Below are 15,063 nucleotides of genomic sequence, written 5' to 3'. Positions count from 1 at the left end.
CACGAATTCCACTGTTACTGAGCCACTCAGAGTTTTGTTCAAGTGGCGATAATGCAGCTGACAAAATGTAGACACGAAAACGTCCAAAACATCAGCAGGCAGCGAGAACGGGCTCGGGCTGACTTTATCGGAATATCTAGCCCACTGCGCAAAAAACCTTCCTACTCAATAAACAAACTCACACTTCTTCAATGACGTGGAAGAGCTGCAGTTCCGTCTTGATGTCTGTTACTGACAGAAAAGGCTACGTAATACCACGAAGAAAAAAGAAAACAACTCAGGGAAAAAATCGTGGACGTGGAACAAAGCCGAAATTCTCAAAATGCCTGCCCCAATAATGCTGTTGTAGGACGCATAGTTGTGGTAGAAAAGTAGTTCTACAGTCCCCGCCAGCCGCTATTTAGTAGACAGGCCGCTGTCGTCTGCGCCACAGAAACAGGTCCTCTGGGTTGAAATGTTCAAAGTGTCAGGAATGCGTGAATGTTCGAAACTTTCGAATTGCGGATCAAATATTGTCCTCTTCGATTTGTTCCCCGAATCCAAGAACCACCGCTCAGAAAGTCGAATACTTTTTTTAATACGTTATGTATGTGACTATACACGATCCAGCGTGAAATGGAAGCAACAGTGCGATAACTCTCATACCATACACAGCGGGCATAACGCAATAGAACAGCTTGGTTTTTCCGTCTAAACACGATCACTCACAATAAAATGTCGTTTAGGCAAGAAATTAGGCAGTTGGTATTGTTTGGTACTCTTTATAAATGCAGCACATGTGTCCTCTCATTGGATTAAATTTGAACTACATTTCAGCGCAGCATATTTTGCACAATAGCGGCATCATCTGCAGCGACGATTCGAAAAAGAGAACACGTGATTTTTTTTTCCTCGCTCTGCCATTGCCGCAGACGACACGTAATTGGCCCACAACATTACCCTTATAGAGTTTATGTGATAATGCATGACCGCGTATGGTGCGATAAGTCTTGAGTTTGCAAACAATCTGCATAGTTGTTGCTAATACCCACTTCGTCCTTTTAATAAAGCCCGCTTTAATATGACAGAAGCGCTCATTGTTGAGTATACCAGAACGAAAAAAAGTAAAGAATAAAAGACGGCTCAATAGCTTAGCCGCCTTTCACAAGAAAGTCATTGATATGGAAGCAACAGTGTCACGTTTGACCAAATAAAGACGACAGTAGTGGATAAGCGAGGCTTTCTTGCAAACAGAGGACGTCAAAATAACTAAACTGTCTACGACGCAAAAGGAACCGCTACTGACTCTAATGAAACTATGGAAACAAACACAGGAAACACAGGAACCGAAACGCAGTGCAACTGTAACCGCGATTGTAGAATGCAGAGACCAAGTCGGAAAGTTCAAAAACAACACTCAACGTGCAATAAAAAAATCATTACCGGAAATTAATAATGGTGCTCAAAAACTGCTATAAAGTAGATAACCTCAGCCTTTCATTGTCTGAAGAATTCTGGAAAAGAGCACGGAAATCTCGGAGGCCTCCATGGATGAGCGCTAATGAAAAAGAAAACGGTGAAAAGGTAGAGCTGCTGTACGATAAATTGAGCGTCGGTGGTGTCCTGTACGGTTGAGACGCTGATATAGAATCAACAGTTACCACCTCGACAATGAAAATAGGAAATGGCACAGAAAAAAACAAACATCATGAATTCAAAATCCTCAACGCTAAACTGTCGCAGCGTCCGGAATAAGTCAACACAGCTAGCGGCTCTTTTAATGACGCATGATCCTGGCATAACTCTTCTCACAGAAATTGGGTCGACAGGTACAGTTTATGATAGCGAGTTCATTCAGCCTGGCTTTAAAAGACCGTCGCACAAAAGTAAATGACGTGTGTGTTCTCTTTATACGAGTCATTAGGTGCGCTTAGAGTCCCAGACGTTCCAAATGTTGAATGCACGTACCTTTTGCGCGGTTTACTGGAACAATCTTTAAAAATTCGGCAGAGATACTTAAGAGTGTTAACGTGTGGGAATGTGAAACCATTATACTGTTTGTGGACCTCGGAACGTCATAAACGCGGCCATTTTGTGCACTCTTGACGTGGCACCACCTCCTTCTCTGAACTGAGCCATCATAGGCCCAGTGAGGCACTCACTAGGCCACACATTTAGTCAGCCAGACGGCTGAGACGTGACGTGCGCAATGACGCACTCACTAGGCATACCTTCGATCAGCCAGAACCGTGGAGTTGCCGTGGCGTCAGGGAAGCGCGCATAATTATTCTTGTTTAATCAACTTCTCAAATATTCTATATTAGATGAAAATTGTTAAGGAGAAAATTGTAGAGCCTCATGAAAAACCCCCAGTACAGCTTTCTATATCGGGCACTATCGATGCACGCAAAGTGCCTCGAGTAGCCAGTTGCGCGGCTATTTCGCTTGTATTCGCGGGCTCTTTTCCCCCTCCGAAAAAACCATTACACGTAGCAGGTATTGAGCAGCAGAACGCTGTATCGGAAGTTTCTCATGTTGCTCTACAATTTTCTCATTGACGCTTCTTAACGAAACGCTCACAGCCAGTGCATGGAGATGAAGCGGGAAAACCGGTTGCTTCAGGTGATCAATCTGTCGACAAAAAAAAATATCTCGTGGCATGAAAACAATTTCGAAAGCGCCAAGCGCGAACGTCATGGTCCGATTCCAAATTTGGCTAGTTTCGAATGCACCGATTTAAAACTGAACAGGAGCTTGCCTGTCTTGGAGCATACGTCCAACAACCATCAGGTTCAAACCACGAAGGCAAGAAACAAAAGCGCCTCCTGGTTAGGAACCTCACATGTAAACTTTGTTCCATGGCCCCTTTTCTCTAAGCACCTCAAGAACATTGACCATGCACTGAGTGTGGTTATCACGGTCCACAAAATCTAGGTAATCATCGACACAGCATAAATCTCGTGTCGGCAAACCATCTACATGACATTTTAGGGCACGGTCTACCTTACTCACAAAAACATCGCTTAATATGGTAGCAACTCTACAGTCCATAGATACACCAGAGGATCGAACAAATAGGTCAATTTGCCAGGACACAAATGTAGAATGGAAGTATAAAAAAAAAAGAAGTTCGACCAAACATTCAATGACAATGCCACACTACTTCATAAAGTCAGGCGAATCATAGAGGTCCGTAATATTTCCTTGTACACATTGTAACAAGAACCTATGCGGGAAGGAATAGAAGAGGTCTTGCACGTCAACACTGAAAGCAGCACATTTTCGAGGATTAAAACTAGTTAGGAAACTAACGACCTGCTCCGAGTTATTGGTCAAAAACGGGTGTGCAGTAGTTAGCGAACCAAAATGAACCCGCAGGTAACCTGAAGCAGCATGCTGCCACTAGCCTTGCATTGACACAATTGACCGAAAAGGTATTTCAGCTTTCGAGTCTCCACTGAAAAAAAAAAAACTCCAAGTTGAACGTTTTGGATTTTTTCATTAAGAAATGTAGCTATTCAAACTTAAGGTCCAACCATATGGCAAGCACCTGCTTCTTCGCAGGTTAACATTTTCTGAGAACTTGAAGAAGGGTAAGTGCAAGGCGGCATCTGTGGTCCTCTAGTGTCAACGGGGACGCAAGTACTCCGTCCTGAAGGTTATTTCTGGAGAAGCTATTGCGTCTATACATACAATTCTGTCGCACCCTTTTATAGACATGACTAATTATTAATTAGCATTAAACTTAATTATTAATCGGGATTAAGAAGAAGCTCTACCTTGGCGCCAACTCTGATTTCCCTAAATTCAAATACAAGTGCACAACTGCTCGTGTTAGACAACCGCTTAACCAATCTGAATGAAATTTGTCGCCTGTAAGAGAGAAAGCTAAATTCTAGCGACTACATTAAAGAGACTTTTGATCTATGGCTTCGAAGCAAAAATAAAACACCGAAATTTGGCACGCCTAAAAAAACGAGAGCACAACGTTTGAAAGTCTGTATCTGGAGCATAAATAGAGACTGCAGTTCTGTAAACTGCATCTGCTACAACTTCTAAGGCAAACAAAAACGAAATATATAACGTTCAAATTATGTCAAATTCTCTCAATTCTTACGAGGGTATTGCGGAACTCCTACTCAAAGATTTGGCGTATATTTCGGCGTGGTGGATAATGCATCAACTCTGCCCACTCTCGACGTTTGAACACATGCAATTTACAGATTTGTGATATCCTTTCTTTATTGCTGTATTATAGAGTTTCCAACGTGATTTGTCAGTTTTTACGCACCGAACCACAAGTTGGATGGGCGACAATAACTACGGCTTCTCGAACGTCGTTCAAACTACACTCACGTGCGACATATTGGCGGGACGCAGCACTCTAAGCAACTGATGGGCAGAAGGACTAGTGCTCCGCCATCTTAGAAACGTCTTTTGTCCGAAAGACATTCTTAAGGATGCTTCATTTGCCTGCTGAGACAAGCGTTTTTGGTCTAATAGGTAGAGAACCGGGCTTCTGTGCTAGAGCTCTTTTGTTCGGATCCAGCCGTCGGTGAATTTTATTGTTGTTTACCCATTTAAACCTGAGGGTACGTTTATACATGCGGAACTTCACGGCGACGGCGATGCCTACGGCGAAAATTTGCCCGGAGTGTTCGTGCAATTCTTATCGCAATAACAAAAAAAAAATGAAACGGACGATATCAAAGTTACTTTTACGGCATTTCACGATCACGTGCTTCCAAGCTTCGCGAGAATCTACAAAGGAAATCTTCTTCACCCACCGAGTCTTCATACGTTTCCATTGTCCAGCTTCAGTTGTGTTTGGCTTGCACAGATGCCTGGAGATGAACGCGCGAAGCGAGACGCGACAAAGTGCAGGTTTCGTCTGCCGGCGAAAGCCGGCTTAAACAGGTGGTAGCTGTATTTTTGCAGTTGTTTCTTTTGTTTTTCTTTTAGTTCTCGCTCACTATGCAATTCCAATCTACAGCAAACAGTCAGATATGTCCCGTACGTCCCGTAAGTAATTACACCAAAATACTTACTGCACAATTTTGCGTTGTTTGTGTTTCATCATCTGTATAAAAAAGTGAAAGAAACGAACAGATATAAGATCAACCCTGTTGCAGTGAGATCAAGCTTAACAAAATAAAAAAAAATTTAACCGATATGCATTGGTGCCGCGGGCTCAAAGCCTGACAGCTGCCGCATAGAAAGGGCTGATTTTGTAAACATATTTTTTTTTTTTACGCGTGGAGACCTTGCTAAGGTTAAGTACCCGTCACTCATGATTGTCTCGTATTCCTTTGCGTACTTGTTTGCGCTTGTCTCTCGGTGACGGTGAGCGAGTATTGAAAGCGAGAGCTAGAGCACGTGTGGAGAAGTATGGCCTGTGTTTCCCTTTTTTTTATCTGCTGTCGCAGACCTATTCCAATTATTTTTTTTTTTTTTTTTTACCACGTAGAAAGCCTAGCTTCAGCTAACGTAGATAACGCGCAACCCGTGCGCAAAGCTACAGTTAGAATACGAATGCACGCGTCACCCATAAAGGCTTTCGATACAGACACTGAAAAAAAAGAAAAGCCTCCATTACTACTCGTCGGAACGTTGAGAACGGCGGAACGTTTAGAATCAGCGCAGGCTCTCGGCCTGACCTCCGAGATATGGGGTGCCCGCGGTTGCTTGCACTGCGCTCAAAGGTCTCGGAAGCGACGTGCTGGGATTTACGTACCATTCACGAACCGCCAGGTGCCGGCGTCGTGTGCTTAGTTGCTATTTAAAGGCTGCTAATTAAAAAAAAGAATTCGCAATTTCACCGGAAAGGCAAACCATCGATTGCGATAGCAAGTCAGTGGGCAGCTATACTAATTAAATATAATAGCTTTATCGGCCGTATGAAGTTTAAACATAGGCATACTAACTAACAAGCACGGTGTCGAGCGCGCACAAGCAAACATCGCTGTCAAAGCGCTGGAATTAATAAGCACGTTAGCAGCAACGAGCGAATTGACCTTCGCGCAGCCGCCCGCATCAGCGCGAACTAAGCGAAAACAAAGCGCGGTGCGGACTTTGTTCCCGTCGCAGGTGGCTTTCAAGATACAGCGGCCCGAGCGGTCGCACGGGCCGCCCGGAGGCGGACGCGACCCCCTCTCTCCCTCCCCTCCCCCCGGAGCCTTGGGCGCGTCGGGAGACGGTTGACTTTCTCCCTTTCGTGCGCCAGATTGAGCCGCGATCTCTGGGTCACCGTCACACGCTTTCACTCGCACATACAGCATGCGGCGGCGGCAACGATTTATCGTGCTTGAAATTTATACGGAACCTCACGGCGACGCCGACGCCTGAAATGCGTCTGGAGTGTCCATATAGTTGTTATCGCAATTTAAAGGGACACTAAAGTGACAAATGATTTCTTCTGCATCAGTAAATTACCGTTCTACAACATCGAAAAACACCACTCTTACAACGATAAGACGTTTGGTAAGCCAGAAAAAACGCAAAAACGAAATACGGGTGGCGACGCCTACTTAAGTTCCCGCACCTGAGAGCTGTGACGTCTTGGATTTTGATGGCATCTTCTAGGGCCTACTAATTATATATAGCGGTACAGATTGACTGCACTGTGTTCGAAAGGAACCAAATATTAAACATGGCAAGTTTCGGGAACCTTTATTCAGCCAACGCGGCCCAAATGCGAAAACATACTTCGGAATCCCTGACGTCACGCTGACGTACCGGCATTGGGGCTTATGCGCGAAATTCAAATACTGATACTTGGACATTGATCTTCTCATCTAATAATCAAACTATCTTTTTTGAAGTAACTGCCTGCAGGGTTCTCAAACAATGCTTCATTAGTCTAAACTGATTTATTGTTTCGCTTTAGTGTCCCTTTAGAAAAAACGATACAATTAATATCCCTGTAGTTTTGTCAAAAGTGTGTCCCAGCTAACGCTATCCAAGCTGTTCAACAAAAAAAAAAGGATTTAGAAAAGACGGTGCAAGACACAATATTAAGACCTGCGGTATTCGGTCGTCAGACCGCTGACGACCAAGCACCGTAGTTCTTATAATTATATCTTGCATCGTGTTTTATTTATTCTTTTTTTTTCGTTGAACAGCTCGGCTAGCGTTAGCTGCAGCACGCTCTGCATACTGCTTATTTGTAACCAATTTAGCCTAACCGCCAACAATTTACCCACCACTGCCGCTGGGTAAGTTTTCTCTCTCTCTCTCTCTCTCTCTCTCTTTTTTTTTTTTTTTGACTCTCCGACAATGTTATTCTAGAAGCCGGCAGCGCCAACTGCTGCGATAACGCGCAGCTTTGGCGCTCGACAATATGCGCGTCGTTTCGTGGCCCACACAGATTCAGAGCAGTGAGTACTGTAGAGGTCGCAATGACGATGCTGTGTGCAAAGCAGAGAGCACGAGTTGAGGACACGTACAAGGAGAGAGCAATATTGAGGTTATCATTAGCATTATCCAACACACATGTTGGAAACTACGTGAAGCGAAACACTATAAAGTGAAGCGGTTAGTTGTATGCTTTGCAACTAACGGCGATGACAAAAGTTCTGTTTACTTCCATCCTAAGCAACGTGTAATTTCATGGAACACGATTCTCGAATGCGAAGTCCTACTCAGGTAGATGCATAGTGCGACACGTATACGCAGCGATGTCACGAGGACGCAGTCGATGTAAGATGCTTGACGATGGAAAGATGGCGTAAACAAGTTGAAGCACAGAAAACTACGACACGTATCAAGCAACACTTATGTGGATAGAAGAGAAGACACGGAGAAGGCGGGAGGTGGAAATTCATGACGATGAGCTTTAAAACGAGAACAAGGTAAAAGCGGGAGCCAACGGCGGCTTGAAAAAGACAAGGCCACTTGTCGAAACGTTGGCTCCCGCTTTTACCTTGTTCGCGTTTTAAAGCTCATGGTTATGTGGAATGTGTACCTCTTTGTGTGACCGCGGGACATACCCATCTGGAGGATCGACCAAGAATGGGCACACCCCTGTGGCACATACGGAACCACTAAATTAAAGAAAACAACGAATCCGTGAAATATAATTCACTATTCCCTTAGCAGATCGGTGTCCTTTAGAGATGTCTGTGAGCCGACATTATATGTCCAGGTTTTATGTACCAAGGTACCTTTTTTTTTACGCAGCGCTGAGGTGCTTGTACTTGGTCAGCAAACAATGGTTACACCCGGGTAAACCAGTTCGCTGGCACACATTGGTTAGAAACACATAAGACTTTTGTATATAGAGCTTTGCACAAGGCTGACCCACCTTTCAGGCAGCCGCACCCAACTCGAAAAAGAGAAAGACAACTTCCCTTTAATAGCGCTATAATCACAACGACGGAGCTAAGAACGACGACACAGGCGCTAAATTTCAACTGTTTATTTCGAGAAAAGTATTTTTTTTACATGAATCTCTTGCACATATCAACTGCGGCGTGACATTATGTGAAAGATGGTGCTGCGTGCATAACTACTTGAATTAGCCATTCAATTGCAGATTGCAATACTGAAGCGGTGCTCACGCGCCTGTTTTATAAATTTTGAACCTCCCTGTCTTTCCCTCTCTCTCTGAACGGCTTCGATTAATTCTCGAGTCAGCTGTTCTCGGGCTCTGCCCACGACACTGCACTGAGGCGCGATCGGAGATCGCTGTTCGAAACGAGCGTTTTAGTTTACGTTCAGTTTCGCCTCACGCGGCTGGCCTAGGCCGACCGCGTGAGGCGAAACTGAACGCAAACTGAACGCGCGTTTCGAACAACGATCTTCGATCGCGCGCCTGGCCAACAAAATGCGTGCACCCGCACTCACTGCTTTACCCAGCAATTTTTCTCAGGGGGGGAAGCGGGAGAGATGGGGTTGGGAAGACGACATCCTGGTGCACAGAAATTTCAGACAGGAGGGGGAGGAGGGATCTCATGTTTCGTGTTTCCTCAACCTCGCTAGACCTTTGCCCACACTCTACAATGAAACACAAGCCAAGCACTAGAACAATACCTTGTTGTATTCTTAGATGTCGTTCCTTGTAATTTTGGCGTAACAGCTGCTGTTTCTTTTCTTTAGATGCATCAACTTTTTAAGCATGAAATGCTTCGAGCTCCCTTTGTCGGCGGCCTTCAAGCGAGCTTGAGCAACAAGCCAGAGACGTTGTCCGGACACTCAAACGAGGACATCCGGGAAAGTTGCAAGGACAAAACGAGATCATCCGGGCAACCAGTCAAAACTCAAGAAAATGCGGTCTCGGGCCCCCAACCCTTTGTACCTGTCAGGACCTCATTACATACGCTAGTTACTGTCCAAACAAGTTATAAAATAAATATTGATTGCCAGTTCTTCCTAATGTCTGTTCACAATATTACTCAAGGTTTAACTTCTAGCACGCTGAAGTTTTGTCATTAACAATTGCGACGTTCAATATACACATAGAGAGCCCCATATACAATACTGTCATCTTTGGCACTGAGACACAGTTGTCTGTGCTCTTTTGAACGCCAGCGGTTCGTGAGTTCCACGGCGCGGGTGTTGCATAGCTTCGAGAGATGGCGCCACGCTGCGTGGCGCTTCCTTCAGGCGCTTTTCTTCCTCTAGCTGGGCAGTGCGCTCTGTCTTCTTGGCGGGTTTCGTTGCCTGTCATGCCGCGTTCAGCCGGCTTTCTTCCAGCTGGGCAGTGTCCATATGCACCAGTGCACAGTGTGGCGTGGTGCGGTGTGCCGTGGCGAACATGCACTACGCCCATTTTAAGATTGTGGTTAGTATCATCCCCAACCAATCTCCTTTGCCGATTGCCATTTCATGTTTAAATCTACTCTCGATTGCGAGACAGCCAGTATTTTCTCTTTAAGGTTGCCTGCGGTAGATAGCATAACGCTTGAGCTAACTTACTCGATGAGGCGGCCAATACTTCTACGAGAAATCAAACGGCCAAATTGAATACTTGGCATAACTACACTGACTACCCTTCTAAGTAATCATCTTACTGCACAATTTTCACTTTAAGAAGTATGGCTAGTGTGTTTGCAAAGAGCATCAACTTGGAACGAATTCTGCGGATGGCACCAATTTCGAGAGATGCGCCATCAAACTTACAATAAGAATGCACTGTATACCACTGACATTTTTATGGAAACGCCGTTTTATTCTTTGACGCACACAAGTAACTGGGACGCCAACATTCGTTCTCGAAGTGGGACACTTCGAGAACGAATGTATCGAAACTAGGTAGTTCTGAGAATCGGTTCTAAGTGAATGCGCCTTAATCGAGCTCATCGACTACAATTCGTGGGGTCAAATATGTTCCATACCGTGATTACTTAAAATGTAATTAGTGAAGTTATACTAATTATTCAATCAAGCAATGTAGATTTCTCGTAGAAGTAATAGCCGCTTCACTGAGTAATTTAGCTTAAGAGTTAGAATTGTGTTGTCTGCCCCAGCTGATTTTTAACTTTTGTGCAGTTAAGAAAAAGCACCTGGTATAGTATCTCGAGAGGACAGACAAGCTAGCCGGAATTGCAACCTTAGTAGAGAGCACTGAATCACGCAGCGTAGTTACGCAAGCCAACTCTCCGTGAAGGCGTTCACATCAGCCTACCTCTCTGAAATGTACGTCCAACACGAAAACCTGAGCTCGGAGTTCTCGGCCCAGTCTGCTTGCATGGTTCTCGGTAAGCTTCATTAATTCGACGCGTACTTCTATGCATTTATTTTTCCACCACATTGTGCACGTCTTCTAACCGATACGTTCGTGCAACGTCAGTCATTTTCTTCCAACTCGTACATTCATCATCTCTGCTGCAACCTTACGGCTGCTGCACATTGTTCTCGCGCACGCGTTGTCTTTTCGGAAGGGCAGTGCGCTGAGCGCGGCTAGCATGGCAGTGGAAAACGCTAAAAGGCGACACGCGACGTGATCACGTCTTTGACAGACTTTCCCTCACTTCAATTTTTGACCCCAGTTATTTCCTGCGTCGATGGCAGTGAGCTTGATTTTGATATTATGGTGGCGGACGGTGAGAAACTGCCAATGTAGCAGCAACTAAGTTCAGAGCTGGAGCAGCATATTGAGTCTTCTTTCTTTCGCTTTTCCCTTTTCTTTTTTTTCGAGCGGGGCGGGGAGAGGGTGGGGGCCACTGGGGAGGGAGGCAGCGTACATATGAGACGCAGCGGCATGTATCTACATGGCAACGGTTTTGTCAGGACCGACCGCAAGCAGATATGTGTTCTAAATACAGCGAGCGAGACGAAGGACCAGCTGTCACACGCCAACCATCTGCGGGAACCGAGTCAACAGATTCGTCACAGCGTCACTACGTGACGAGTTAGATAGACACGACCGACCACTCAGAAAGATGTCCCTCGGAGCTGGTAAAAAGAGATACATAGTTGTAGCAAACACACAGGGGAGGCTCCGCACTTCGGAAGTTTGTATATTCATTTAATAACATTGAAATCCTTCAACAGTTAAATAAAAATAAAGCAGTACAATGAGGAAGCCCATTTCCACGTTCGCAAGCTAGTGCGCAGGTGTTTTCAAGGACAGCTGTATGACTCAAGCATTAATTCAAACGAAAACGTGTCTGCGCAACAGGGTTCCAGAGGGTACTACTACGCAGGTTCCCTAACAAAAAATTAATTTTTACATCATGTAGCTCTTTCTTTTCTTTCTTTTTTCTACTGCTGTTCGTTCGCTTCGAAACGGGCCCTTTCCAGAAATTTTATAGACAATAGCCCACAAAGTCAATTTGGTCTTAGCTGTCGCATAAACCATCACGACAGCGATTCTCCAGGTTTGTATTGGCACTTTTACATTGTTTTACTTTACAACGATGATAGTTTAGCACCAGACTATCAAGTTATCGTTCGCCGCAAGAAGCGCTTTCTCCACCGGTATTGCAGCGAAGCTGTTACCCTCTCGGTGGTTGGCATTTTTCGTGATCATCCGGGAGCAGAAACTATCATCACCAGCAATGGCTCATCCCCCTCGTATTGCACAGGCTACGGGCACTCAGCAAAATGAAGCGAACAGTGCATACATTCCTTGGAATACCGCATAGAACGTACAGAACAACCTACATTTCAATAAAGAACAAGCTCCAAACGAGCATCTGCCATAATCTACATTGACTCATACCCCCGTAAGCAGGCGAAAAATGCAATGGCTCACACCCCTGTAAGGCAGAGGCTACAAGCGCTCCGCAAATTGAAGCGGACACTGGAAACATTCATTGAGAACAGCATACGTTTCAATAAAGAACAAACTCGCAACAAGCATCCGAACCATCAATAGAGCACTGCATAGCCATTCAAATGGACGGCATTTAAATGAACGCCGCTGAGTGGACCTTCGAGTTGTGAACTCCTCGCGGACAAGTGAGCGCGATGAGATGCTTGGCGCGTTTTCATACCGAGGCGCAGTTAAAATGCAGGCGAGAGCTTGCGCGGACAAGAAACGCGCAGAAAACATTTCACCAAAGCGACTATAATGCTTTCGCGTTTCCACACGTTAAGTAGTCGTAAGTGCTTCTGCCGAATTTTTTTCCAGGTATTCATGTTCACACTGTCGTGCACATAGACTAAATGGAGTTATGTCGATATTGTTACGTTGCAGAAGTTGGGGCGGAATTTGGCAACTGCCCAAACTAACGCTAGTCACTCCCGTTCAGTGAATGAAAGAATTCCTCTCGGCGGGTGACCAGGGGGGGACTGGCGTGCGCAATTACGCGCTCGGCGTTGCGCTGCCCTTGAACAAGTACGGCCCCAATTCCATGGCCACTGGCATCAGTGTGAAGTTCAGTGGCGGCAGAAGGGTCATAATGAGCAGGCTATGAGGGAGCCGTGAGCAAGCGAACGAGAGTGGAGAAGGCTTTGGTTTGAGCAAGGCCCCATGTGAAAGCGACGTCCTTCTTTAATAAGTCGGTGAGTATGCGAGCGACTTCGGCGAAATCGATAAAACGACGAAAGTACGACCATAGACCAACAAAGCTTCTTACGTCTGCGGCGGAAGACGGAACGGGAAAGTTCTGGACACCGCGAATCTTGTCAGGGTCGGGTTGAACACCAGCGGCACTGACGAGATGGCCAAAAACGGTAATTTGACGACGTCCAAAGTGGCACTTGGATGAGTTCGACTGCAGGCTGGCTCAATAACAATATTATTGTGATAGCAAATATACACATATCCTAGTTGAACTGGTGTCAGTGTTATGTCCCAGTCTGCTTCAGCCCTCATCGGGTCGCGAAAGGGAACGCCGAATTGGCATCGCACGTGAAGCCAAACACAGCCATCCGCGATGCCATATATGCTGGAGGACTGGTACGTGGACGGAAGGCACAAAAAACACTTTGCAGCGCGGGAAATATACCACAAGGCGCTGGCCATAGCATAACCAAAAGTGCAGGAAAAGCTTCTCTCTTATTGCATGATGAGGTGAGACTACCTGCTGGGTGCCCTCCGACGTGCGCATACGTCCGAGCACCCACACGCCTCGTATCATTAAAGGGGTCCAGAAACACTTCTTCAGCGAAGCTTGTATTGGCTCACAAGTTTGCGTGGCGATATGGTCACGCAAAAACCCAGTTACTCCCAGAGCAGAGCGGCTACGGGAAAGGGCAGTTTGATAAGTTGACTGCTGCCGGAGCGGGATTCATTAGCAAGGATTCCAGCTGCTTAGGCGCGCGCTCACGCCACGCGCGCACCGAATCAGAGCCATTTCGCTTCCGCAGGAGAGGGAAAGGGCAAGAAAGGGTTTCGCGTACACTGCGCCGCCTTTATTTCCGTTCAGTTCATTTTCGGAAAACGGATGGGACGGCCGCGCGTTGTGCGTTCCCCCGAGGAACTGGCAGCCTTTTACGAGCGGCGGCGAAAACTCGCCCGTGAAAGCACTCGTTGTCGGCGCGCCGATCCAGCGATTAAGGCCTAAATATAGCCTGACGTAGGGTGAGCGCGCGCACACGACACGTCACGTTGGCGAGCACAATAGCGTCTATAGTTCGACAGATGCTTCGACGCACTGGTGCCGCCAGCGTAACCGGACGCGGCCAGCGAGCTCCGACGCGCCCGGCTAACGACGCTCGCCGATAACGCTGGACCATTAACGCGCCTTTAGAGCCGCCCGAGCACAGACAATCCGACAGCAACGAAAAGATCTCCCCGAGCTGAAGGAGCGGGAGGCTGAAGCAATCCGGCACAATTACTTGTGGGTTACATAACCGTGACGAAGGTCAGGTGCGCGCAGGACAAGCTTCACTTACCCCCATTTTCCGGCAGGGGAAGGGTCGTTCATTTTTCTGTAATTAATCATAGAATGACACCACTAATCGGTCAGGTAAGCCATTTCTCTCACTTTTCACTAGCGCGTTGGAAGCTACACAGAGGAGACGGTTAGGCGGTGCAAGGGTGCAATGCCTCCCTGGCTCCTCCCAAATGTTGAACTCCACGGCGGCGAAACGGCTCATGGCGGCGCCCCGTGACGGTCGCAGTAACTACGCTACACTTTTCAGCTCGGGAGGCCACGTAAAGTAGATGCAGCAACAGCTGTGTGTAGACCGCAAGCGCAAAGATGAAATGCTTTTTCTGTCTTTTTGAGATCACATATATAATTTCATTCAACTCAAATGAGCAATAAGTGTATTAGTGAAGTGCTCTCACAATCAGGAAGCCAACCAATAGGTGCTGCGGACTTCACTGCTCGCGATGACGCTGCATGAAGACGTTGCGAAGGAGAGAGTACGAGGTTGTAACTTCCCTGCTACATACTGTGTAATAATATTTCGCTCACATGGTCACATGGCCCTCGTTAACAAATTGGCAGCGTTTTCTTACTATGTTAAGAGTGTTTCAGGGCCCGCCCTTCTAACCATAATAATAAACGAATAAGCGTCCCAGCAGCCCACCCCAGCAAGACTGTCGAAATGTTATTGCTTGATTCATACAATCAACCTCCTATGGTTACAGCTTTTTTATGTTTTGCAACTCCGTCAGAATGCCGCCATATTGAATTAGACATTTTTGCATGGTACCGTCCCTGCCTCCCACTAAAAAATTTGGGTTCA

General features: G+C 46.2%; 1 protein-coding gene across 1 annotated transcript in view; it reads right to left on the bottom strand.

The window, feature by feature from the left end:
- The window catches only part of LOC126527480 (ATP-binding cassette sub-family C member 3-like), a 61,483-nt gene extending 54,763 nt beyond the window's left edge, over positions 1-6,720 (bottom strand). The window contains exon 1 of the mRNA XM_050175311.3: positions 6,715-6,720. Within this exon, the coding sequence (XP_050031268.3) occupies positions 6,715-6,720 (6 nt within the window). The remainder of the gene's footprint in view (positions 1-6,714) is intronic.
- Between the last annotated feature and the right edge of the window lie 8,343 nt (positions 6,721-15,063).

The sequence above is a fragment of the Dermacentor andersoni genome, chromosome 9 (genome assembly GCF_023375885.2).
Source record: "Dermacentor andersoni chromosome 9, qqDerAnde1_hic_scaffold, whole genome shotgun sequence".
NCBI classification, from domain to species: domain Eukaryota; kingdom Metazoa; phylum Arthropoda; class Arachnida; order Ixodida; family Ixodidae; genus Dermacentor; species Dermacentor andersoni.
This window is presented reverse-complemented; position numbering and strand designations above follow the sequence as displayed.